Source organism: Peromyscus eremicus, chromosome 20 (assembly GCF_949786415.1).
Source record: "Peromyscus eremicus chromosome 20, PerEre_H2_v1, whole genome shotgun sequence".
NCBI classification, from domain to species: Eukaryota; Metazoa; Chordata; class Mammalia; order Rodentia; family Cricetidae; genus Peromyscus; species Peromyscus eremicus.
In genome coordinates, this window is record NC_081436.1 from 23,900,975 (window position 1) to 23,926,103 (window position 25,129).

At 55.3% G+C, this 25,129-nt stretch overlaps 1 protein-coding gene across 2 annotated transcripts; it reads right to left on the reverse strand.

Annotated features, from left to right (window-relative positions):
- On the reverse strand, positions 1-25,129 carry Triobp (TRIO and F-actin binding protein). 2 transcript variants are annotated; one of them, XM_059247035.1, is made up of 14 exons: positions 24,970-25,129; positions 19,840-19,896; positions 16,874-16,942; positions 16,673-16,762; positions 16,245-16,354; positions 14,178-14,706; positions 13,444-13,554; positions 6,365-6,512; positions 4,577-4,679; positions 3,966-4,125; positions 3,773-3,886; positions 2,163-2,249; positions 1,339-1,499; positions 1-683 (listed from the first exon to the last, which is right to left on the reverse strand). In XM_059247035.1, the coding sequence occupies exons 1-13, from the start codon at positions 25,114-25,116 to the stop codon at positions 1,341-1,343; spliced, it is 1,884 nt and encodes a 627-aa protein (XP_059103018.1). In that variant the 5' UTR covers positions 25,117-25,129; the 3' UTR covers positions 1-683; positions 1,339-1,340. The 2 variants fall into 2 exon arrangements, with proteins under 2 accessions (XP_059103018.1, XP_059103019.1); XM_059247036.1 differs by lacking the exons at positions 1-683; positions 1,339-1,499; positions 2,163-2,249; ... (2 more) ...; positions 4,577-4,679; positions 6,365-6,512 and adding an exon at positions 11,976-13,297.

A 25,129-nucleotide genomic window follows, 5' to 3' on the forward strand; every position in this document is an offset into this window, starting at 1 on the left:
GAGCTGCTGGAAGGTTTTATTAAGTTAGGGTGACTCATGGAACAGGAGAGATGTGTCTTCATGGGTAGCGCTAGTGGTCCACACCCAGCGCCCCTCAGAGGAGTGGAGCTGTGGGACAGCTATGGACTCCTCTCTCTGTCCAGTGGTTCCCCAGTCCAGAGGCCAGGGTGTGGACCTGGCCAGGGCAGAAGTAGTTAGTAGAGGTAGGGCAGGAAGAGAGGGCTGCTCCGGCCTTTTCCCTCTGGTCAACTCACTCTGGCCCTGCTAGGGTCTTTGCGAGATGCCCAGGGTAGGAGGGAGGCCTAAGCAGGGCACCGGAGGGGAACAGGAGCCAGTGCTAGAGGTACATGCCACCAAGAATTGCCTTTTGAAGAAGTTTAAAGTGTTTTAGAAAAAAAAAAAAAAAGGCAAAAATTCTATATAAAAATCTCTTCACATATAAAATCCTGAAGAAGGTGCAAGGTAAGACCCAGTGCGAGGGACGAGCTCAGATCCGCAGTGTGTCTGTGCGTGTGTACGTGTGTGTGTGTGTGTGTGTGTGTGTGTGTGTGTGTGTGTGTGAGGTGTGAGTGCACATGTGACCCAGGGTGGGGAGAAAGCTTGGCTTCTGACTTCTGTCCGAGAAGGAGGGTGGCTGGTCCCCTGGGGCCGGAGGGTCCTCAGCTGAGCTGGACCACAGGGACCTGGAAGGCAAGAGTGGCACTGAGCACTGGGAAGGCGGGCCTCACACTCTGGCCGGCTGGTGTGGACCAAGCCAAAGCACAGGCCAAACTGCCCACGGCTGCTGGCCCCGCAGCTGGCCAGAGACACTTTCCTAGGCTGTTGTGGTGGCCTGGGGTGGGCTGACTCATGTGCCCATTAAGAACTAGACTAGGAAGTCTAGTCTGGTCAGGTCGAGGAGGTAGACAGGCCATGTCATGTCATATCATACATCATATATCACATCATATCGTATCCTTGCAAGCCCTCTGAAGGAGGGCATCTTTAGGGCTCTGAGGTCAGCGCTAGCTGCAGCATGCAGCTGGGGGGCTGAGGGACGACTGAATGCAAACTTCAGAATGTGCCCAGGGTCACCACTAGCCTGTGGAAGGGCAGACTACCGGGGCGGTGACCATGACAGTGTCGAAGATGCGGGGCCGTGGGGTCCTGACCCAGCCATGTGTCATCACCTCGGGACAAACATGCACAGGTTGACCCAGCAGACTCTGGACTGTCTTAGGGCCATAACCACTCTTTGTAGCCACTTACAGAAAGAGAAATGGGCCAGGGAAAGGAAGTGCTGGCCCTTCAAGCTGCGTGGAAGGGACCGTGAATTTGCACTGCAGGGTCCCCGCCCACCTCTACTCAGCCAAGCTGTTTCTCGCAGCCTCCTTCTCCTGCAGGGCAGCCATGGCCAGGCGTAAGTGCTCCTTCAGCTGCTCGATCTCGCGCTCCGACCGGGTCTTGATGTGGTTCAGCTCCACATACACGTCCTGGTACTTCCCCGTGAAGCGCTTGTCCTAGGGCCACAGAAGAAGCACTGAGGGTCGGAGCCCGCAGCGCCCGCTCCCCGCCACACACCCACCTGGCCCCCTGCTGGTGGCACAGAAGGCCAGGATCCCCCAGTGATGGGGACTTCATTGTCCTTCCTTGTCCCATTAGAGGGGTGACAGTTAGGGCCTGGGGAGGTGAAGCCTTTGCCCACGGTCACAATGAGTGGTAGGCTGAGCCCCAGGAGGGGCATGTCCAGGGGGCTCTGGTCTTTCAGTAAGTTCTCTCTGCGCATTCTCCAAGCGCAGCCAGTGCACTGCGGACTCATGGAATCACCATACATCCACAACTTGATGAAGGCAGGAAGGAGCCAAGGGCTGCACACGACTGAGTGGGCTTCCCAACTCCTAGCGACACTTGGAGTCAACCCACAGCCAGGCTGGGAGAGGGACCGGTTCTGTTTACAGCTATATTCCTGGCACCTAGTAGGTGTTCAACCATAATAAAGCCAAATGACCTGGAATGCCTGAACGCAAGTGTGACCTTGGGTGAGTCACACCCCTCTCTTCTCAGGCTTGTCTGCAACGGGATAGTGAGTCCTACACAGAAGGCCCAAGGAGAGGAGGAGGCCAGTGGGGGCCGGCTCAGGCGGGCACCTGGAGCACACCCAGCCCACAGCTGTGGCTGCCTACCTTGTGCATCACTTGGAGCTCATCACGGAGGCACTGCACCTCCTTTTTCAAGTACTGGAGCTCATTCTCCTTAACTCGCAGCAGCACCTAGGGACACACGCGCTGGGCTGAGCCAGGACCTACAGGACCATAGGCCAAGGCTCCCCACATCCACACTGCCCTGCAGCCTGGCACCTCCACGACTTAAAGCCCCAAGTGCAACCCCAACTCCCACTGAGAGCCCCGGCACCCCACAGTCTACTGCCGCAGAGGTCCCTCTGCCTTCCTTTTCCTCACTTGTGCCCCACGCATATTGTGAGCAGGACTCTCCCTGCTACCTCACTGCAGCCTAACACTGTTCCGGGCCGAGGTGCTAGGGCCGAGGGGGTGACAGGAGATCTGTGACACACAGGCTGGCCCTCCTGTGACCTGTAGTTATGACACTGTGGCAGGACTACCCCCACAGAACCCTCTGAACTCTGAGGAGCAGTACTATTGATGCGTGGGGTACATAAACTCAGCTGGGCAGGAAAGCCTTAAACTCCAGACTGGCCGTCTGCTGCCTGGTTCCAGCCCCAGCTTCCAGACCAATAGCTGCGGGACCTTCAGGAAGGCCATTAACTTCTGTTTCTCCATTGGGTTAATGCGGACAGTAACAGTGCTTGCCTACTGAGCTTGATGGAAGGGAACAGACAAAGGGCTTAGAACTTCTAGGCACAGAGGCGAGCCTTACAGCAGTGGTTCTCAACCTGTGGGTCACAACCCCTCTGAGGGTTGGACAACCTTAAGACCATCCTACATAGCAGATATTTACATTATGATTCCCAACAGTAGCAGAATTATAGTTATGAAGTAGCAACAAAAATAATTTTATGGTTGGGGGTCACCACAGTATGAGGTACTGTTTTGGGGTTTTGTTTTGTTTTCCAAGACACTGTTTCCCTGGCTGTCCACCATGCCCAGCATGAGGAACTGTTTGAAGGGTGGCAGCATTAGGAAGGTTATTATGTTTGCTAATAAATGAAACAAGAGCTGAGTGACCCTGTAATCACTCACACTTTCTCCTTTCAACATCCCCCATAAGAAGAGGGCTAGCTATCCCTACCTGCTTGATTTTTTAAAATTTTATTTTATTTTATTTTTGCTGTTGTTGTTAGTTTATTTTATTTTTGGTTTTTCGAGACAGGGTTTCACTGTGTAGCCATGGCTGTCCTGGAACTTTCTCTGTAGACCAGGCTAGCCTTGAGTGCTGGGATTAAAGGTGTGCATCACCACTGCCTGGTTAATTATTTATTTTTTGAGACAGAGCTTCTCTTTGTAGTTCTGGCTGTCCTGGAACATGCTATGTAAACCAGGCTAGCCTTGAACTCACAGAGATCTGCCTGCCTCTACCCCTGGAGTCCTGGGATTACAGGTGTGCACTCACAAAGGCAGCGTGACTGAGCATGGTCACACAGCAGGTGGATGACAGAACTGGATCAAACGCTGGACTTCTGACTTAGCCTAGAGGGCCCCAGAGTTCTGAGTGACATCTGCAGGTGACACCCAGCCCGTTGGGGAGCTTTCACAGGTCCTAGAGCCCGGGGTTGCCTGGCACCAGGGAGCAGAGGGGAGGGGGGGCGGGCATTTACCTCCAGCTCACAGGAGCTCCTCTCAGAGCTGCGCCCGCAGCTGGTGCTGGTGCCCTGCGAGGCGATGAAGCTGCGCAGACGGTCGATCTCCTGGGACAGGTGGGAGTGCAGCTCCTGAGGGAACAGGACGGTCAGGGCGGGGACTCAGCCCACCACTGCCTTCTCACAGCCCCCGGGGGGCCGGTCTAGCTACCTGGTTGTGGCGCAGCAGCTCCTGGCCCTCCTGCTGGCAGCGCCGGAGGGTGTGCTCGCGCTCCTCTGCCTGCCGCGTCAGGGCCCCGATCTCCAGGCACTTCTGTGAGTACCTCTCGGACAGCACCTGCAGCTCCTGTTTCAGTGCCTCCATGTCCAGCCTAGCCAGCGCGGGAGGGGACAGAGATGGGTCACGGGGGCTCTCCTGCCACTGCTCGGCCTGGAGTCACATCGCAACGCTGCTGGTGTTCTGGATACCTTGTGGTTAATTCAGCCCCTCGTGGCTGTGGACTGGTAACGGTCTCTCTGGGTTGCAGGGGTTTCCTCTAGAGGGTGAGCTCAGGGACTACCATTCACACCGCCACAGCCCAGGCACCCGGAACTGTGCAGGGGCAGGGAGACACCCTAGTGGTCAAGAGCATCTCTGCAACCCAGCTCTAGGAGACACTAAAGGGGCACGGAGGTCAGGACTGGGCACTGATGACCCATGTGTCCTCTGCCAAGGGCCCTCAGCAAAGCCCTATCTATCAATCACATCTATCAGGGCGAACGGTAGACTCAAGAGGCTGACCCACCCCAGACCCCAGACCCCAGACCCCGCCGCCATCTTACTGGTGTTGCTTCCGAAGGCCGTCCGGACCCTGCTGGAGACTCCGTGTTTTGCTCAGTTCCCGGCTCAGCTCTTCTTGATAGGCCTTCTTCATGGCTTCAATGGCTAGGAGTAGAGCAGACAGGCAGAGGGCAGGTTGGAAGGGCATCGACACAATTCCATTTGTACTGGTGCAGACGGGGCCAGAGGGCTGCAAAGAGCATGGGTCCTCCTTGAAGTAATCCTGTGTGGTGGGCTCTCCTGGGGTGACATGTCAGTATCTGACCACTGCTACCTCCTACTAGTGGTTTCTGGCTAGCCTCGCACAGTGCTCCGCGCCATCCCTGTAGAGCCCGGAAGGCCCATCCATCAAGGCCCTGCCTGGCCTGTGGTCCAAAGGTCAAGCTTTGCAGGCACTAAAAAGCTGTGTAACTGACTCAATCCCTCTGCCTCAGGACCCTTTCTGGAAGGTGCTTAACCATGGCTTCTCCTCTCCAGAGGTGACTAGAGTAAGGCCTGACATGGAGAGTAAGGCTCAAGCACTGGCTCCTGCTGGCTGCTTCTAATGGGGAGCTCCCAAGAACAGGGCAGGGTGAAGAGTATGCAAGCCTCCAGCCTTAGATTTATCCACAATTCCAAAACGCAACACCTCTGGACATTGGGAGGATCTCATTCCTCCTTGGTGGCAGTCCCTGGTGGTCTGTTATTCAACCCAGCACCACTTCCATCAAGTTCAATTTCACTGTGGAAACTTTGGTGCTGGATCACTGGGCAATGCCTGCATCCTGTTGGGGAAGGGCAGCTACTCTAGGCTGCCTGCTGGGTGGGTCTGTCCTAAAATGTGAACACAGCCCAAGGCTTGGCAGAAGTGACCATGTGGAGTTGAGCACAGGGAACACTTGGCCAGTATCGGCAGGATGCAAGCTCCAGTCACCTGACCTCATTCATGACTCTGCAAAGCCAGAGGGGCTGCCCAGGATATGCCAGGCACACAGCAGGTGTACAGGAGACAGAAGAGGAGGATGGAATTTGTCTGTCTCGGGTGTTTCCTGTTTTTGGCTTGAGGAGAGTGAGGCAGCTCAGGGCCCAGCTTCGCCATCAGAGTACTGGCTCTGGGCTCAAAGCCCGGTTCTCTCATTTCCACGCTGTGCCACCTGGGACAGGTCGCTAGCCTCTCTGAGGTCCGGCTTCCCCACTCCCTAGATACCAGGAACACTCAGGGGCTCCCGTGAGCAATGTGTGGGGGCATAGAGAGGCACACACTGCCAGCCTAGGGAAAAGGTCACAACCATACCGTGAGCATCCCAGGGTCTGGAGCAAGTACCTGGGCAGGTGACATTCTACCAGAACAGACTGTAGCTGATGGGTGTCTCCCCTAGCATGGAGGTGGTATGTCTACAGAACCCAAGGAAGAAAAGTCACAACCCATGAGAGGGGAGCGCTCGCGCGCGCTCTCTCTCTCTCTCTCTCTCTCTCTCTCTCTCTCTCTCTCTTTCCGTTTTTCCAGACAGGATTTCTCTGTGTAGCTTTGCGCCTGTCCTGTAACTCGCTCTGTAGCCCAGGCTGGCCTCGAACTCACAGAGATCCGCCTGGCTCTGCCTCCCGAGTGCTGGGATTAAAGGCGTGCGCCCCCACCGCCGGGCTGAGGGGAATCTCTTACGGCCTCTCTTTCTCCTTTTCAAGCTGGACCACAGACCACTTCTGGGGCTCCCAACCCCTACTGACTCCTTACCCCAGCCCCTTACTGTAGGAGCTTCCCGGTCCAATGCGGAAGCGCCACGCCCCGCCCGTGGCACGGCCCTGGTCCTCACCCGAGGCTGTGGCTGCCGTCTCCTCGGCCAGCAGGTACTCCTTCTCTTGCTGCAGACGCTGCAGCTCTCGCTCATGGTGCCGCTGCAGCTGCTCCATCACCTGCTGGTGTGAGGACTCCATCTCCGCCAGGCTGCGCTCGCAGGCTTCCTGCGGGCCAGAGGCCAGGGAGGTCACGAGGCTGCACCGCCCCCCCCCAGGCTAGAAGCCCTTCCAGGCCACGAGCCTCAGTGTAAGCCTGCCCAGGGCCAGGCTCATTCCCCGGCTCTGCAATGCGACACCGTGAGTCCATACCTGCTCCCACTGCCACCCAACCCTCCTCACCCGCAAACTTCACCCGCCCCTTTTCTGCTTCAAATCTTGCAAGGATTCCCCACTTGCAGGATAAAGTCTGCCTCCCACAGCCCTATCTCTGCCTAGCCCGTCGCTGCCAAGCAACCTTGGTTATAAAACCAGTTCTTGGGATGATAAAACGGCTCAGTGGGTAAAGGTACTTAGCCTGAGAATGCAAGAACTGACTCCATGAAGCTGTGTGCTGATTTCCACATGCCATGGCATGCATGTGTTCACCCCCCCCTCAAAAATAACAACTTAGGAAAACCAACGCTATTCTGCTTGCAGTGGAAATGCTCTACTTCCTGGGTAACTCACCCCACAGCCCATCATTTTTTAAAAAAGATTTATTTATTTATTATGTATACAGTGTTCTGCCTGCAGGTCATAAGAGGGCGTCAGATCTCATTACAGAAGGTTGTAAGCCACCATGTGGTTGCTGGGAATTGAACTCAGGACCTCTAGAAGAACAGTCAGTGCTCTTAACTTCTGAGCCACCTCTCCAGCGCCCCCCCCCCCCACCAGCCCATCTTAAACACCTTTACTAGTTCTGCCTCTGGGCAGCCTCTCACCTGCCTCCCAAGGTCCTGTTTCTCCGGGAACATAATAGCCTGGTGACAAGGTACACCTGACCCAGCTTAGGTCTGGGGTGCAGGCCAGGGTAAGTCACATGGCAGGGGCTTAGTAAATGAGCTGGCACTGTTGATGTCGTAAAAATGGTTTTGTAGACAAGATGGTAGGTAGTTAGACCCGTAATGTCTACTGTTGGAGTGCCCACTGTGCCTGACGTGTATGGGCAGATTGGTGTCACCGTCATCCTTTTGGACAGGGTCTTGCTATGGAGCCAGGATGGCCTTGATCTCACAACATTCCTGCCTCAGCCTCCCTGAGTGCCTGGGATTACAGGCATCATTGCATTTTTTTTTGCAACTCTAGCCCTTGCCTGGGCAAGTCCACTCCTAGGAACATCCCACAGGAAGTTACCTGCGTACACAGACGAGAGGACAAGTGGGTTCTAATCTGCAAAGGACAACGGGCAGCAGCTGGAGGGCAGAGATGCCATGTGGACTGCTGTGGAATGAAAGTTGGCTCCTGACAGTATTCCTGGGTGCAAAACAGGTCACTGCCTGCCCTGGCCCAGGTATGCAAAAAACACAGAAAATGCTGGGAGGATATTGTGGCAGGCTGAATAACAGCTCTCCGAGGATCTCCATATATGACCTGGGACTGCCTTGAGAAGTCCATGAGAAAAGAAACTAAAGCTTCTAACCAGCTAAGACTATCCTAGACAATCTGGTGGCCTGAGGAATGGACGGAGGGGGGTGTGGGGGGTCAGAAGACAAACATCTAGAGACATGACCAGGAAAGTGGCAGTGAGTGAAAAGCTTTGATATGAGGGTAGGGAACACAGGCTGGGAAACAGGCAAGGCTGTGGAGCCCACGGTCCCACCTGAAGCCTAGGAAAGGAGTGTGATCCAGGGCCCCCACCCCCACCCCTCTTAGCCTGTGTTAGGTTTTAGCAAGATGACTGGCAAGTCTGTGTCCCTGACCCAGCTGTCGATGGCATTTGTCCCCTTGGCCACAGGAAGCTGATCCAGACATGCTCAATGGCGGGCAGAGGTACACAAGGGGCTGGCGGCAGCATCAGGGCTCATTGCTTCTTACATTTTTTTTTTTTTTAGGGGTGGGGTGCATGAATGCCACAGGACACTCGTGGAGGCCAAAGGGTCTTTCCTTCCTTCTATCATGTGGGTCCCTGGGATGGAACTCAGATCTTCAGGTTTGGAGGCAAGTACCTTTACCCACTGAGCATCGGCGGCCTTTGTGGATTCATTTGTAACCTTTTGATTTAGATAAATTTTGCAGTGGAACCCGGAGTTGAGCGTGCTAGGGGAGAGCTCTACCACTGAGCTACAGCCCCAACCCGTCGTTTAATTTTATTTTTTTATTTTTTTATTTTTTTAAAGACAAGGTCTTGGTCTAAGACCTTAGCCTCTAGCTAAGGCTGGCCTTGAACTTAACATCTGACCTTGAATTTACCATCTGGCCTCAGCTTCCCAAATGCTGAGATTATGCACCACCATTTGTGTTACTTAAAAAAAAAAAGGAAATGTAAATGTGGCTCTTGCATAATTTTTTTTTATTAGTTTTTTATTTGTTTTGTAGACAGGGTTTCTCTGTGTATCTCTGTATGTCCTGGAACTCACTCTGTAGACCAGGCTGGCCTTGAACTCACAGAGATCTGCCTGCTTCTGCCTCCTGAGTGCTGAGATTAAAGGTGTGTGCCACCACTGCCAGGCAATTTTTTGGTTTTCTGAATCAGGGTCTCACTATGTAGCTCTGGCTGCCCTGAAATTCACTACGTAGACCAGGTTGTCTTTGAACTCATGGAGATCTGCCTGCCTCTGCCTCTGGAGTGCTGAGATTAAAGGTGTGCACCATCATGCCGGGCTATGTTGCTTATATAATTAAAAAAATGTTTGGGAGCTGAAGAGACAGCTGAATGGGTAAGTTACTTCCTGTACCTAGAACCTGAGTTCAGATCCTTAGCATCCACACACCCACATTAAAAACACACCAGGAACCTTAGTGCTGGGTGTGAAACAGGCAGATTCCCCAACTCACAGCAAGCGCTAGGTCCAGTGAGATACCCTGTCTGAAAAACGTAAGGTAGAGTAGGCCATAGTGGTTCATACTTTTAATCCTAGCACTTGGGAGGCAGAGGCAGGTGGACCTCTGTGAATCTGAGGTTAGTCTGTCTACATTCCAAGTTGCAGGCCAGCCAAGGGTACACAGTGAAACTTGATCTCAAAAAGAAAAGAGGAAGGATGTCTAGAGAGATGGATCAGTGGTTAACACTTCCTGCTCTTCTAGGGGACCTAGGTCAGGTGGCTTACCCCCCTGGAACTTCAGCTCCAGGGGTTCTGAAACTCTTCTCTGACCTTGGTGAGTGTCCACACATACAAGACACACACACACACACACACACACACAGATTCTGATCTAAAAAAGGTAAAGAGACTGGGCAGGTATGGTGGCGCATGCCTTTAATCCTAGCACTCAAGAGGCAAGGCAGGTAGATCTCTATGAATTCCAGGATAGCCAGGGCTACATAGAGACTCTGTCTCAAAAACAAAAACAAAACAAAAACCAACCAACCAAACAACAACAAAAAAAGACTAAAGCAACAACAACAGCAGCAATTAACTTCTGGTCTCCACATTAGCATGCCCATACACATGTATACCACATGCATAAAGACAAAGGAAAAAACCACATCTAAGATCACTAAAAAAGGTTGGGGCAGGGAAGAAACCCAAGTCACAGAAGGCCACATGAAGGAATATAGTTCCTCCCTTACCAAGAGCCCCCCTACTACTTCTGCAGCTATTCCTGGGACCATAGTAGGCTTATAGTGGGGAGAGGCTGGATCCAGATGTTCTGAGTGTGTTTGGGGGATACCTGTCCTGCTGGGTCTTTGCTCCTGTTCTAACTGTCCCCTTACAGAGCAGGCCACCCAGGGAGTAGAGACAGCCAACGACACTCCGCCATGCTTCTCTGTGAGCCTCAACCTCCATCATAGAGACCTCACAAGGGCCTCCTGTGAGGCAGAGGGGCTACTGGACACAGTATTCCAAATCTGTGGAGAGCTCAGCAACAACGGGGTGAGGGCCAGCCAGGTGCCAACTGTGACCTACCTTCCTTAGTGCCCAAGATGTCTCGACACTGGCCACCTCTCTGCCACGACATCGAGGTAGAGGAAGAAGTACTGTTGACCCCATTGCATTAGTTAGAGGGTCCTTGTACCTACTTGAGTGTTGCCGCAGACCCCACTCCCTACACAGCTGTTCTGCAGTGGTGAGCCCCCCAGCCCTGCAAGAAGGGTACCCACTCAACCTGACAGAACAGGCTGGAGGATCGCTTCCCGACAGTCACCTCTCCAGGATCAGCTGAGTTTCCAACCACCTCCTCCGGTGGCTGAGAGGGACAGGTGACCTGGTCCCTCTTCTCTCTAGCACCTGCCATCCCAGCCATCACTTTTTCCTGAGCATTTCCATCTCACCTCTTACCGCCCCAGTCCTACCTGCCCCACGCCTGCCCCAACCTACTAAGATGGAGTGCCGGCAGCTTTGGAAGTGCCCCATGGGACAAAAGGGGACCAGAAAGCAAGGGCTCCAGGTCTGCCTATAGTTCAAAGGTCACACCACACTTCTGGGCCTCAGTGTTCTCACTGGCATGCTTAGGAGCCACAGCAGAGATTTTAAATTTTCAGTGGAGTAAAACAAGCTTTTTCTCAGACGAAATCTAAAGCTGGTTCTCTAGCAAACTGAACACACACAGCTGCTCTGATCCCAGCAAGTGGACCTCTCCAGAGAGGAGTTCCCAGTTCCACTCAGTGACTCCAGGATGTGGTACTGGCTCAGCCCGCATGCCAGGCCCCACCCAGGGCAGGACCTGACAGCACTGGGCTGTTTCCTCTCTTAGCCCAGGTAGCCCAGGATAGCCTCTCCAGCAGTCCCCAAGTGTCCGCTCTTTCAGCTGATCGCCCCACCCATAACGAAGCAGCAGCCAGCCCCTGCTAGTGTGGCGGTTCAGCCCCAGGACTCCAAGGGCTCTCTTGCCCTCCCAGACCCCAGTCACCAGGTCCCAAGGTCTCCCTTCAGACCTCTGCCAATCTGTTCTCGGCCAGCCTTGTCTTAGCCTCCTAGGCTTGGACCTTGTCCTCTCCTCACCCACTGTACTCCAAGATCACCTTGTATGTTTCTGGAAAACTCAGCCTCTGCAGGAGACTAACCCTCAGCTTGTCCTTGGGGCCTCTACCATAGGCACCAACCGCCTTCAGCCATCTGCCATAGCCAATATCCCCACCCGCTCACCACTATAGCTCAGATCAGTTGTGACACTCAGGGTACTTTCCAAGAACCTCCTCACGCCAAGCCCCCAGGGATCCCAGCATTCCTTTCTTTTCTTGGCACTGGTATGTATGGTATAGACTATAGACAGCTGACTGCCAAATTATTTGGAATTCTGACTCAGCTGTTAAGTAAAAGTACTTTCAAAAAATTAAATACATAGAATGAATTCACTAAAGGAGGTTGTGAAGGTTGGTGTTGATTATCAACTAGCCAGAATCTGGAGTCACCTAGGCAACAAGTCTCCAGACAACTGTGAGGGATGATTTATGGTTAGCCTCTGGCTGTGCCTGTGCGGAAAGGTCTTGATTGGTTTAACTGAGGTGGAGGGACCACCATAAAGGAGAGCAGTACTATCACGGGCGGGGGTCCTCGCCTGCACACTATGTAACAGAGTGACTGAGCATAAGCACCCATCTCTATCTCCTGGCTGGTGATGGGACGTCATCGCTGCCTCCTGTAGCTACAACTTCCTGCTGTGATGGACCCTGAGCCCAAACAAACCCTCTCTGTCTTAAGTGGCTTTTGTCAGGATATTTTATCACGGCCACAGGAAGTAACAAGACAAGAAAATGTCATGGCTGATACTCGATATGTGTCTGCTCCCCTGCTGCGATTCGTTTATATTGTGTGTGCACCCTGACCTTAAACCTGGACAGCAGAAACCCCTCCGCAGCTGGTGCTGACCCATCCCAAGCTCAGGGCCTTCGGACCACAGCTTAACATCAGCCACAGAGGGAGGCTCACACCACGGAAATGCTCAGCGTCACCAACGGGGACTCAGTTTATTGTTTGCTACACTGTCTGGAACTGAGCAAGTCATGAGGATATGCTGGGAACGCAGATTCGGCCTTGCACGGTGTCATGTCTAGAATGACATTTATACAGAACAAAAATGGTGAACAACTCTGACTAGAATATACTCGGTCTCAACAGAAAGCTGTTCAGCAAAGGATTTGCTTACAACATTGATCTTGAGAGGTTCTGACGTCTCTTCATCTTACTCATTAGCATAAAAATATCAATCAGCACACATGAGAATCACCCGTGTATGTTAATCAGCTGTGGCCACGAGGATAAGGAGAAATCATTAAAGCACTCTGAGAAATATCCATTTCTATATGGAATTCACAATACGAAGGATTGTACACTTTATTTATACTTTATATACTAGACAACCTTTTATAATTTATAATAAATATATGCACACACACACACACACAATTTTTTCTGGTGAGTTAGTTGTCCAGTTGTGAGAACCAAAGTCATTCCCAGATACAGACAACTGTCCCAAGGGGACAAAGTCATTTCCCAGGGAGGACAAAGTGGCCCTAGAGGGAGAAAGTCCTCCTCCCTCGTTGAGAATTGCTCTCTCAGGCAAACTCCTGAGGGCACACTGGAGAGGCTCCCAAGTCCCGCAGACCTCCTTGGTAGGCAGGGAAAGCCTCTCCCTGTATTTAGAGAGTGACTCTTGGGGCCACTGGCTCCCCACTTCCCCAGTGATGCAGGGAAGAGGTCCAAGGGCAGAGTGTCGCACGGGGACTCCCACACAGGCTCTGCAGGCAGCTGGGCCCATGCTCACATCCCACCTCTGACACCTGCAGGCTGGGGAACCTCGGGCACGTCACATACCCTCTCAGAGCTCAGTGGCCTTGTCTGTAAAATGGGCACAGTGATCATGCCCACCAGCTGTGGGGAGATTAAATGACATGATGTGTAGCAAATGCCTGACAGGATTCTCACACACAGAGAGGGTTCCCCAAACGCGGCTGCTCTCTGACAACACAGCAACCAGAAACCTGCCCCCACCCCACAGAGCAGTTCCTCAGCCTTACCTGTGAGATGTAGCCTGGAGGGACATGGCTGTCCTCCTGGGGTCTGGAGGCATTCTGAGGAGCTTCCCCTCGGAGACGCCATGCTTCCAGCTGGGCACGGAGAGACTGGACCTGGGACACAGGAAGACCAGGTCAGTGGGTGTCAGTGTCCTGAAATGGGGAAGGGAGCTGGTGGAAGACAAGGAGGAGCCCACAGCTACTACCTCCACACAGCTGCAGTTTCCCTGGGGTGCTCAGTCACAGCTCCGGTTGGGAGCAGGGGCAGTGTACTGCCCCAGAGAGTGGTACACGGGCCATTGACCTAGCCATCCTGGACCCAGCCACAAAGTGTCTTTGTCTGTACCACTCCCTGGGTGCCCCTGCTCCCAACCTAGGTCAATGGCCCGGGTGGGCTTTGACCCAGAGATGACAAGGTTGGGAACAGCACACTGTAGTCACAGATTCCTATCATCCCATGACTGTAATGGGGGGACATCCCTGCGCCTCACTTCCCATGTGGGAAAAAAACGGAGTGCGGCTTAGCAGGTCAGAGGTCACGGAGGGCCAAGAGGCACCTAACAAGGCTTAGGGTGCCAAAGTCACACAGTAAAGGGCCTGCTCTCCACCTCTCCTCATGTCTCTTCCCTGCGGTTACGGGCAGAACAAAGACAAAGCCATCTCTATCCCCTGTGAGGAGCCTGAGGGGTCAGTTGGCAGGTCAGACATAGGGTGAGCTGATGGGGAGAGAGGCCTACCTCCTTCTCCAGGGCCTCATGGCTGTCACTTGGGGGCCCCCGCCGCTCGCCGTGGCCTTGGTTGAGCAGGGCCGTGAGTGGCACTCGCTTGTTCTCCCGCAGGGGCAGCTTTTCCAGCTCCTGCCACTTCTTTTCGATCTCCTCGCTGAGCCGGCTCTGCTGGTCATCAGTCAGGGGGGCACCGAGGCCCCTGCGAGGCCCATCCCCACTGGGCGTCTCCGGGGCCCTGCTGTCCGTGGACTCGAACCACTTGCGTCTTTCCTCAGAGCGCTGAGCCAGGTCCCGCTCCAGATCCTCCTGTTTGGTCGGGCGCTCGGGAGTGGAGCGGGACAGAGTGCGCACGCGCTGCGGGGAGCTCGGGGTCAATGGCGAGAGCTCCACGTAGTCCAGTGACTGCCGTGGTCCATCCGCTCTGCGAGAGCCACCCCGGCCGATGACCTCAGAGCCTGTCCGCTGCTCCCCTATCTTCAGGGAGCCCTTCGGGGTGCCATAACCATGCAGCGTGTTTTCCTTATTGCAGTCTGAGAGCCTAGGACGTCAGCAGAGGCACGTCAGGGCGCGGGGAGTTTTTGCCCACTCCGGCTCAAAGAAGCGCTTTCGGAGGGGTTGCCCACATGCCAGGCTCCAGGCCAGGGACTGGACATGGACTCCAGTGAGCAAGCCGTCCTGACTAGCGGTGGAGAACTCACGCCTCCTTATTGTCAGACCCTGGGGAGACCCTAGCGAGAGCATCTGCCCGCAGATTCCCTCTTACAGTCCCAGTCACTGTATCTGGATCACGGGTCGGCAAAGCCTCACGTGGCATGGATGTGGGGGCTCAGGGTGCAAAGCAAATGGGAGATCCTCTGCAAATGCTGATGCATGTGCTACTAAAGGCACAAAATAACAACAGAAATGTACAAGGGGCCCGAAGGGCTGGCTCCGCGGTTAGGAGGTCTGGTTCCTGGAACTCACATGGCAGTTCACAACCCAGGGGATCTGACACCTACCTCTGACCTCCATGGGCACTGCATGCACATGGTGCACATACGCATATGCAGGCAACACACACACACACACATACACACACACACACACACACAAACACAAAATGAAATAAACTTAAAAATGCATAAGGCTAGGCAGGCCCTGGGTTTAGGGTCAGGCTCAGTGTAGGCAAGGATGATGAGGGAAGATGCTGACACCTAAGTGAACGGAGCACAGGTTGAGACAGTGAGTGACAGTGGCAGCTCAGCTGTGTTCATTGTCATTCAGCTCCAAACTACACTTCCCAGCATCCTCTGCAGCAATGTGATCATGTGACCACATTCTGTTGGGGGGGGCGGGACAGGTAGAAGCAACTCCCTCTAAAGGACCGCCTCAGCAATTCAGCTGTGCTCTCTGTCCTGACAACGGAGCTGTGAGCTCAGGGCTGCTGAGCTGCGCGCCAGGCCTGACTAACACTTCTAGGCCAATCCTGCAAAGCACTCCAGCCTGTAGACTAAATGGCCCCAAAGCATGTTCTGCAGGATTCACCAAGGGCCCTGGACACGTGCCTACAGAGGTGCAGACACGATATGCAGCACGTCAGGTGAGAAATTCAGATGGGAAAGCCTCTGGCCTCTGGCTGAACAACCAGGGTGTAGCCAGGCTTGGGGGCTCATGCTGCGCCCCTCGAACACCACACTTCTTTCCTTCTGCCCAGCAGCTGAGAGCTTCAGCTCCCCACGCACTGTAACAAACAGCCCCCCCGGCCCCCGCCCTCTACCACGGTAGCTAGAGGGGGCCACGTGCAGAGGCCACAATACCTAGCAGCCGGAAGAACCCTGTTTGCCTCTCAAGCCTCCTCTCTCACTCACCAAGACCTTTTCCAGCTTTTAAATGTAAAGGACCTAATGAGACAGAAGGCTAAACCCTTAGCTCTCAATGGATTTCTGGATGGCCAAGAGCATGTACTGTTCTTTCCGAATTTTGTTGCTAGAGGAACCGAGCCCCAGGAGGTATAGCTGCAGGGCCCTCAGGTGAGAACACAGAACCCCCATTCAGGGACATCATCGCTCCCTCCCCAGGGCCCAGCCCAACACATACTTGGTGACATCTGGGGCTGAAGTTGGACGCACAGTCTTCCTGAGAGCCTCAATCCAGTTCCTCCGGATGCCCGAGGTCATGGCCGACAAGGTATAAACGGCATCTTTGGTCTGCAAAGGCAATCTACATGTAACTTGCCACATGGCCAGCCCTGTGTTCCCTCCCCGTGTGGAGGTGGTCCTTCCTTCCTTCCCAGGAGGGTGTATAAGGTTTGAGTGACAGAGGGTACGAAACCCTTCTGCCGGCCTGTGGAAAGTGCCTCGCTCCAGGTCTCCCTAGACACGTTAAGCATGGGCATTAGCACTGCTGCCTGGCTGAGGATGTCTGAGTGCAAAGGAATGAGTCAGGCTAACACCTGCCCAGGGCCTGGGGTTCCCCCCCCACTCCCCCCCACTCCCCCCCGCCCCCCGATCTGCACGCAGCCTCACATGGATCTGGAAGCCATAGTTACGCTGTACTGCGTACTCCGTGACGTCTGTGCAGGAGCGCAGGTCGATCTCGCCATCCAGTTCATCTGCCTAAAGCAAGAGGATCCACCATGGTCTACATGGGCCCCGAGGAGCCCCGCTCCACAGCCCCCGACCATGGGTCCCAGCCCTTTCCAGGGCCCACCCACCCAGGCACCTCACCTCCTCAGCCGTGGAGTCTCTGTAATATTTGAGGCTTGAATCCGTCAGCACAAACCAATGCTTTTTCCACTGCGAAGGAGGAGATGGTGAGGGGGGGCAGGGGGGAGGAAGGAGCCTGTGTGTGCTTGTCCCATCCCTTACTCCCATTTTACAGCTTGGGGGTGGGAAGGGAGCCACAGCTCAGAACGGCAGATTTGAAGCCAGGCAGACAGTGGCTACGAACTGGCCCTTCTTGGTAACTGTGCCCTCTGTGGCCCAGTGGGCAACCTTTCTTTGGCTTGGAGACACCCCCATGTTACTGTTCTTGTAGCTGTTTTGAGACAGGGTCCCATGTAGCTAAGGCTGGCTTTTGATCTGCGATGTAGCCAGGATGACGAGCACATGTATGGGGGGGTACATGTGCCACAGTGTCCATGTGGGTCGACTCTGCCGAGAGGTTCCCTTTCCATCACTCTTACCCTTCCTGGATTCCAGGAATCAACCGGAATCAATTCAGGTCAGCAGGCTTGCCATGGCAAGTGCTTTACCAGCTAAACTGTCTGGCTGGCCCGACCCTGAACTTCTGAGCATCCAGCCTCCATCTCCTGAGTCCTAGAATTACAGGCATGCGCCATCATGCCTGGATTATGTGATGCCGGGGGTTGAACCCAGCGGTCATGCCTGGTAGACAATGATACCATCAACTGAAGGACTCTCAGCCCATTCCAGAGCCCTCTGAGAACATCAGAGCTCAGTGTGTGCCTTCCTCCTCCATGGCCATGAGGGAAGGGGCAGGGCTCTGAGAGGTCAAATGCCTAGCAAGTCAGTGACCAAGTCGGCCCAGACCTCTCAAGTCTTTTTCCACAGGCCCACTGGATTGACACAGGGTCAAGGACAAAGATCTCTCAGACAGAAGGACTAGAAAGAAGCCTGGGGCAGGCCACCCAGTGCTGCTTCCCCATCCGCCCTGTGGGCCGGTTACACACATGTTCCACTGTGAGAGCGCGTCGGTTCTCGCTCACATTTGTGATTCTGCAGTTTGTGTGTCCCTGCACCGCCTCTCGGGAGGCAGAGGTCAGGCCGCCACGCCATGTGGGAAAGGGGCAGGCCGGCAAACCTGGCATCCCACGTGCCGACCTCAGCCTCCCTCTGGGCTCTTCCCACTTTACTGGAATGGCAGCTGGGATCAGCCCACTGCCAGGATCGGTGCCCCCCAGTCCAGTCCTCCTGGGGCTCCCCTGACACCACCAACCCTATAGGTACTGTTTCTTGAGGGGTTTTTCGAGACAGGGTTTCTCTGTGTAGCTTTGCGCCTTTCCTGGAACTCGCTTTGTAGACCAGGCTGGCCTCGAACTCACAGAGATCTGCCTGGCTCTGCCTCCTGAGTGCTGGGATTAAAGGCGTGCACCACTGCCGCTGCCGCCCAGCTGTTCTTGTTTTTGTTCCTTAAGGACATGCTACGGTTTCTAGCATTTGAGGGTGTCGCTTTCTACTTCTTTCTGTGGTCTCCCTGAGGAAGAGGGTTTAGCACCAGCAAACCAGAGTTGGGTGTTGCCTTGCTGTGTGCCCTTGAGCTGGTGTAGCAACGTCCCCAGTCTTCAGAGTTCTGACTGCACAGTGTGGAGGACAAGAAGAAGTCCCCAGGCTTTGGGTCAGGCTGGAGACATCCATCCCTCGTGTGTCTCTCATGGCATGTGGCACAGGATCTTGGGAACAGTTCAAAGAGGCCAGCCACTTGGAACAATCTAATCTCGGGGACCACTTGGGACCTCGATTGACTGTCTCTGCAAAGTGGGTGGGTTCTGTGGAAAATGGTTTCTCGGCCCTCCAGGCCTACTCTGTCACTACGTGCAGCAGAAGCGGGATGGAGCTCTGAGGGCCTCAGGTACCAGGGTCTAGGCCTGAGCTGCCCAAGGCATCACTTTGCCTGAAAGAGGTCTCGCTCTTGTGGGCCTGACTGCCATCTGTGCAGAAGGAGCCGGGCTGGCTACACTCCCAAGGCCCTTCCAGGGTGGACATTCCAAAACCCCACGAAAGAGCATGAGTAACGGCCAGTTCTGGGTGGGGCCCATAATCCCTCTGCCCTCCAGGGACCTTGGGTAGGGAGGCCGGGAAGGGGTCACTGGCAGGGCGCCAGGCCTTGTGTGAGCCTGGAGAGCAGCCACTGAGCGACGTTGAGCAGGCAGCAGGGACAGAAGGCTGCTGGCTGCGGGGAAGAAAGCGCGTGGGCAGGAAACACAATGCGATTCCCCTTGGCTCGGAGCCCTGCCCGGCATGCGGGCTGCACGCAGATCTGAGCCACAGGCACATGCAGGCGGAGTAGGCAGGGAGCCAGCTCAGCTGCCAGCCTCCAGCCTGCCTGGCAGCTGACGGAGCAGAGCTAGTGAGCAGCACTGCCTCGGACATTTCCAAGACTGGGAAGATAAGGAATGATGAGCTGAGCTCCCAGCAGGCAACAGAGGCCTCTGGGCCCCCTCAACACAGTGACCTCTGTGACTCTGTTCTCCACTTTGTCCAACATTTGCATGTCCTAGACCTGGTGACTGAGGCTGTGATTTCACCAACAGAGCCCCAGGTTGGAGAGACTTTGGAGTCTGTGCTCTGTGCCCCACTCTGAACCCCAGTGTCTGGAAATCTGTACAACTCAGGGGAAGCCTTCGCCCAAGACCCTCAGACCCTTAGCTAACATTGTCATCAGGAAGGAGAGCCAAGATGCTCCTGGTGAGAGCTGGGGATCGGAGCCGGAGTGTGCATGGCAGGGAGGCTCCACTCTGTGACTTATGTGTTAAAGCTGGTGAGGAAGCTGATAGCCAGCAACCTGTCTCTCCTGAGTTCCCACGAAGCCTGGCCTCCCTTTCCCTGGACCAGAAATCCCTTTAGGGTTTTCACCTGGCCCTCACCTTTACCCCGTGCCCATCCTAAGGGCCTTTCCATAGAAGCCCTGCATCAGCCCAGCCCAACCTCTCCCCTCCAGCCCAGCCTCCTACCTCTCCAGGCTCATCCAAGATCGACATCCATCCCTTCTTGAAGTTGAGCAGATCAGGCTATAGGTGGATGAAAAGGCAAACAGTCAGACTCAGTAGGAAGGCCCACAGGGCTGCCAGGAGGGAGTGTGACAGTCATCTTGCTCTAGTCCTGTGACACTGAGGTCCTGGGAGACCAATGAAGAGGGCAAAGGACTCAGAGAACTTTCACCCAAACCAAGCAGAACCAAGCAGGCTCCCAGCCACTGAGACAGCTTTGGCCCTTTTCCCCAGCATCTTCTGAGAGCCAAGAGGTTGGGCTGAGTGGCTAAGACACACACCCAGATGTCCAAGCTCCCTGGCCCCACCCAAGATGGAGAGCGAGGAGACAGAGGGAACTTTGCTTACAAAGAGAGCTCTAGGGAGTCCAGAGGGTAACCCTGAGAAACAGCCTAGCAAACGTCCAAGTTTTCTTCAACAAGACCATGGTGGACTATTCGGAACACAACCTAATGCTCAACCCAAGCCGTTGATCCACCCACCAATCCTGCCTTCTATCATCTCCCTGAGACCCTGAAAGGTTGAGCCAGGCCCAGGCTGAGGGCAGATGGCCTCTTTCCCCTAGGTCTCCTTGGACAGGCCATAACACCTCAATCCTGGCTGTGCCTACCTGGCAGGTCCTACCCAGGGAGGCACAGCCCTGGAGTCTGGGGCCCCCCAGCTGCAGCATGTTCCACAGGGAGGCTGTGAGCTAGATCTCTCTGCCCAGGCCTACAGGCAGCTGCTCATCCTGACGTGCCCATCTGGGTATCATCCCTGTCCACTAGGGCCTTCGCCTATCTAGATCCCCGTCCTTCAGTAGCCTCAGCTCCTGCCCACTGGAGAGAACAGGGCGGGCCAAACAGGCTGGCAGGGAGGAGGTAGCCACCTGTTGCCATGGCTCTGAGCCCACCTATCAGAGTCTGCATCAAGTGTGCCTCACCGGGCCGAGGTGTCTGGTTGCGCGAAGGGAGTCAGTGGCATAGTGCAGCGGGGTGGCGGCAGCACCGGGCAGCAGCTGGGAACCAGAGCCACCTGACCAGGCCGTCTCTGTGGGCCCGCTCTCCTCTAGAGAACCCCGGTTCCCTCAGGTGGAGTAAGTGTGCTGAGAGAGCCCCAGGCCAGCAGTCTGAACACCTAGAACTACCCACAGCCATGGCTGGGGCTCCCTCACCCTGCATACCTGTTCCAGGGAGGAGACGGGCTTTGCTCCAAGCCCGGAAGCCCTGGGGCTGTGATCGTCCTGTTTGCTTTCTATTCTGCCAAACCGTCTCCCATCTGGGACAAGGCAACCCAGGATGGTCCCCCAACTAAGACTGAAGACAGTGACCCAACCATGGCTGACTCCACGTCCCTTCAGCGTGGCCCTCCCACCCCCACAGCCCCAGGACCTGGAAGGGAGGCCTAGTCACAACAGGTCTCAGGAGAAACAGTGCATAAATATCTTCTTGTCACAAACTCCTGGGCTTTGGGGCAGATCTCCTGACCTCAAACTGGCCCCAAGGAGCCAAAAGTCAGGAATGGGTCTGTGGAGCTGGCACCATGAGGCTGACCCAAAAGAGAAGGCCCCCAGGCACAGTGACAGACAGGGACCCAGAGTGATGAATTAGAACACATGCTTGGCCCCCTCCAGGCTCTGGCTCATATGTGGCAAGTGACTGAATGTACTGCAATCTAGACAGCTCCCAGGTGACCCCCAAGACCAGGACCAACAGAGGTGTGTCAGGTCTGGTGTGACCTAGCATGGCAACTCCAGGGAAAGAAGACCAGCAAAGTGAGTCTAATCCTTCTGGGAGGGGAACTTATGGGCAGGGTTAAAAGATCTGACAGGAGCTAGGGAGGTCCGGTCAGGGAAGGATGTGTCACACAAGTGCGAGGGTCTGAGTTTGGACCCCCAGCACCCACATAAAAAACTGGGTGCGATGGTATAATCCTAGTTCGGGAAGATGGAGGAGGAGCCCCGGGGTTGCTGTTAGTCAACCTAGCTAAATTAGAAAGCTCCGGATTCACCCGAGAGATCCTGTCTGCAAAATAAGGTGCAAAACACCCAAAGTCAACCTCTAGCTTCTTCCAGATGTTGGTGTGCACACACACACAGGTACACACACGCACGCACGCACGCACGCACGCACGCATGAATGCACCAATAAAACCGAATCCGTCAAGCTGCATCCAGAAAGCCGCCACCTCCCCAGCTCCTCCGGCTCAGCTGCCTATTCTCTACCAACAAGACCAGCGTGAGGAACACCCACAGGCTCTCATGCCCTCCTCCCCAACCAGTACCACAGGTCATTCCTGCCTGTCACCTCAGCCACAGCTGCAGCCCCTTCGAAGCACATACCTTCAAAGGGACCCTTGCAGTGGGGTCATCAGATGCCTTAATCTCTCATGCCAGTCCGGCCTGCTGTCCCCACCTACTTATTCCACCACACTATGTTCACAGATCCCCAACACATGGTGACAACCCCCCAAGTCCTTTACATCTGCCATGTCCTCAACCTGAGATACTAAACGTCCTTCTCCGCTGACCAAGCCAAGTCCCTGCTCATGCCTTCAGACCTGCCTAACAGCATCACCCCGGGCCTCTTCTCAGTACTCACCCCATACCGCCCGCCTACAGCCCACAGCCACCTCCCACACCCCCCTGCAGGGCCCCTGTTGCATTTAGGATTGCTATTAGCACTTTAATTTTCCCACCAGGTGGGCTGATCAAGATCCAGTACGTGTGAGAGGCGGGGTGGAGGGTGTGGCGCAGGCCTTTAATCCTAGCACTCAGGAGGCAGAGGCAGCTGGATCTCTGGGAGTTCGAGGCCAGCCTGGTCTATAAAGTGAGTTCTAGGACAGCCAGGGCTGTTTCACAGAGAAACCCTGACTTGAAAAAACAAACAAAAGATCCAATACAGATAGGCTCAGAGTCTACAGGAAAAAAAACCAACAACAACAAAAAAAAACAAAACCCTTTTAAAGGCACCAGGTACTGCTGGGGGTGGAGGGTGGGGGGTACACGCCTTTGATCCCAGCACTCAGGAGGCAGAGGCAGGCGGATCTCTGTGAGTCCGAGGCCAGCCTGGTCTACAGAGCGAGATCCAGGATAGGCTCCAAAGCGACACAGAGAAACCCTGCCTCGAAAAAACAACAACAAAAAGGCACCAGGTACTGTTCTAGGGCAAGATATCAGCTGTGCACAGAGCTGTGGCCCCTGTCCTGGTGGGAGAGCTTAGGAGACAGACAGTAAACACGAAGAACAAGTATATAATTTGATGCCCGGCAGTGGCTGCAGAATGAGGCTCCTGAACAAAGACTAAGATGAAATGTGGAAGAGGCCCTGGACCAGGTCAGCCCTGATCTACCAGCTCCCTGAAGCCTCTCTTAGCCAGCCCAGCCCTTGGCCACTTGCTCTGTAGAGAACACTCAGCTGGGAGCTGGGTGTGTGTGTCAGGGAGATGGGCTGCAGACATGAATGGAGGGTGAAGGCTAGGAGGACCTGGGACACGCTCAAGTCTGAGCGGTGCCCAGGATGAGCCCAGTGAGCACCGAGAATGGTAACCACACGCCTATTCCCTGCTCCAAACCACTCATGGCTCCCCGCTGATCCCGGCTCAGGCTGTGGTCCTTTCTCAGACCCCTTCTCGAAGCTTTCAGCATCCCTGAGATGGCCATTAGCCTTTATCGACACACCCCCTTCCTCCACAGTCCGTCACCATCTGACAAGGACGACTCTCTCGGGAAGCCCTCCTCCCACCAGCTGGGATGCGCTAGCCCTCCTCCTGGCACCCCTCGTTCAGGATACAGGCACACATGCGGCGCTTAGCAGACGCACCCTTGCTTAGCACGTGCTTCCTGGGAGTGGCAACTGTGTACATTTCTTATCTCTCCCCAGAAAGCAAACTGAGAGGGACCAGGATATACATTTTGGCCCAGCCAAGGGCAAACTGCATCATCACCAAGGCTATACTTCACTCCTGCCCACCTCAGTTTCCCCAACTGTATGACAGGGATGGTATCATCAACCTTAAAAGGATCAATCTGGTACTATGAAAGCATCCAGTTTAGGATCTGGCAGGCACTCAGTGGGCCAGGCAACCACCTCCCCCTAGCCCAGGACACTGACTCAACTCCTCCCCCAACATCCCTCTTCAATAACAGGGAAGGGGAGGCTGCTGACGCCAGGAAAGGCCAGTAGGGAGGTGGCAGGATGTGCGGAGGCCGAGGAAGTCCAGGCAACAGAGCCAGGTCATCACACACACACACACACACACACACACACACACACACACACACACACACACACACACACCAGGGGCCCCACAGGCCACGCCCCCAGCAGCACAGCCCACCCCTCACCAGGCCTACCCTTGCGCATGTGCGCACACACACACCCTGTCCATCCTCCTCCCAACCCCAGGAGGGTCACCAGATTCCTAGCGCCTGTCTGGGGCACTAGGCAGAAATCAAAAGCAGCCCCACCCCTCCATTCCAGAACATCATGGCCAGGTGGTCAGACCGACCTGGAAAAGAGGCTGTTTCTTCTTTTACACTCAGGACACCCCACCAGCGCCCCTCCCCAAGCCTCAATTCACTTGGCTGTGAAATGGGGAGAACAGTGCTCTCCACTGTGAGATTTCGATAGGATCATCAGGGCACGGCCATTGATTGACAAATCTTGGTAGAGCCCCCCTCCAAGAGAAACTGAAACTTCTGACTCCGCCCAAGGCCCCAGCGCCCAACGCTGTGAGAACTCAGTTTCAGCTGCCCCAGGAGGGGGGTCTCCCAACCGTGGGGGTGGGCGGGGCCGGAACCCCCAAACTCTGGCTGGAGCCCACATGGGCTTGGACCGCCATCACAGCCCAGGTCAGGTCAGTGCGACCCATCCAAGGCCCGGAGCACCTCTCCCCAGGCCCAAGCCAGGAAGCCTGCGGGGACTCGGACTTCCACCAAGGGGGCTGGCAGGCGGCGGGGAAAGTGTCGCCCTGAGTCTGTCAGTGACTAGTGCCCTCAACCGCACGCACGGGCTCCGCGGAGGGGAGGAGGGCAGGGGACCAGGGGGACAGGTCTGGATCGAGCTGCCCCGCACTCAGCTCCCGGCCTCTCCGGGTCCCAGCTGGGGCCACTCACCGTCATGGCGGCGCCCCGGGACGCTGCTGGGGACTCTCGGGCCGGGCTCCGCGGCGCACCCAGCCCGCCGCCCCTCTCGGCCGCCGGCCGCTTCAGCTCCAGCCCTTCCCTTCCCCGGAGCTGCCCCGGCCCCTTCCATCCGCCCATAAAACTTTTTTTT

Excerpts from the sequence above, each read along its gene's own strand:
- Triobp (XM_059247035.1), bottom strand. The coding sequence starts at position 25,116 with ATGGGCGGATGGAAGGGGCCGGGGCAGCTCCGGGGAAGGGAAGGGCTG. Across the intron at positions 3,887-3,965 it reads AGCTGCTGCGCCACAACCAG|GAGCTGCACTCCCACCTGTC; the intron begins GTAGCTAGACCG and ends CTGTTCCCTCAG. Across the intron at positions 1,500-2,162 it reads AGCTCCAAGTGATGCACAAG|GACAAGCGCTTCACGGGGAA; the intron begins GTAGGCAGCCAC and ends CTGTGGCCCTAG.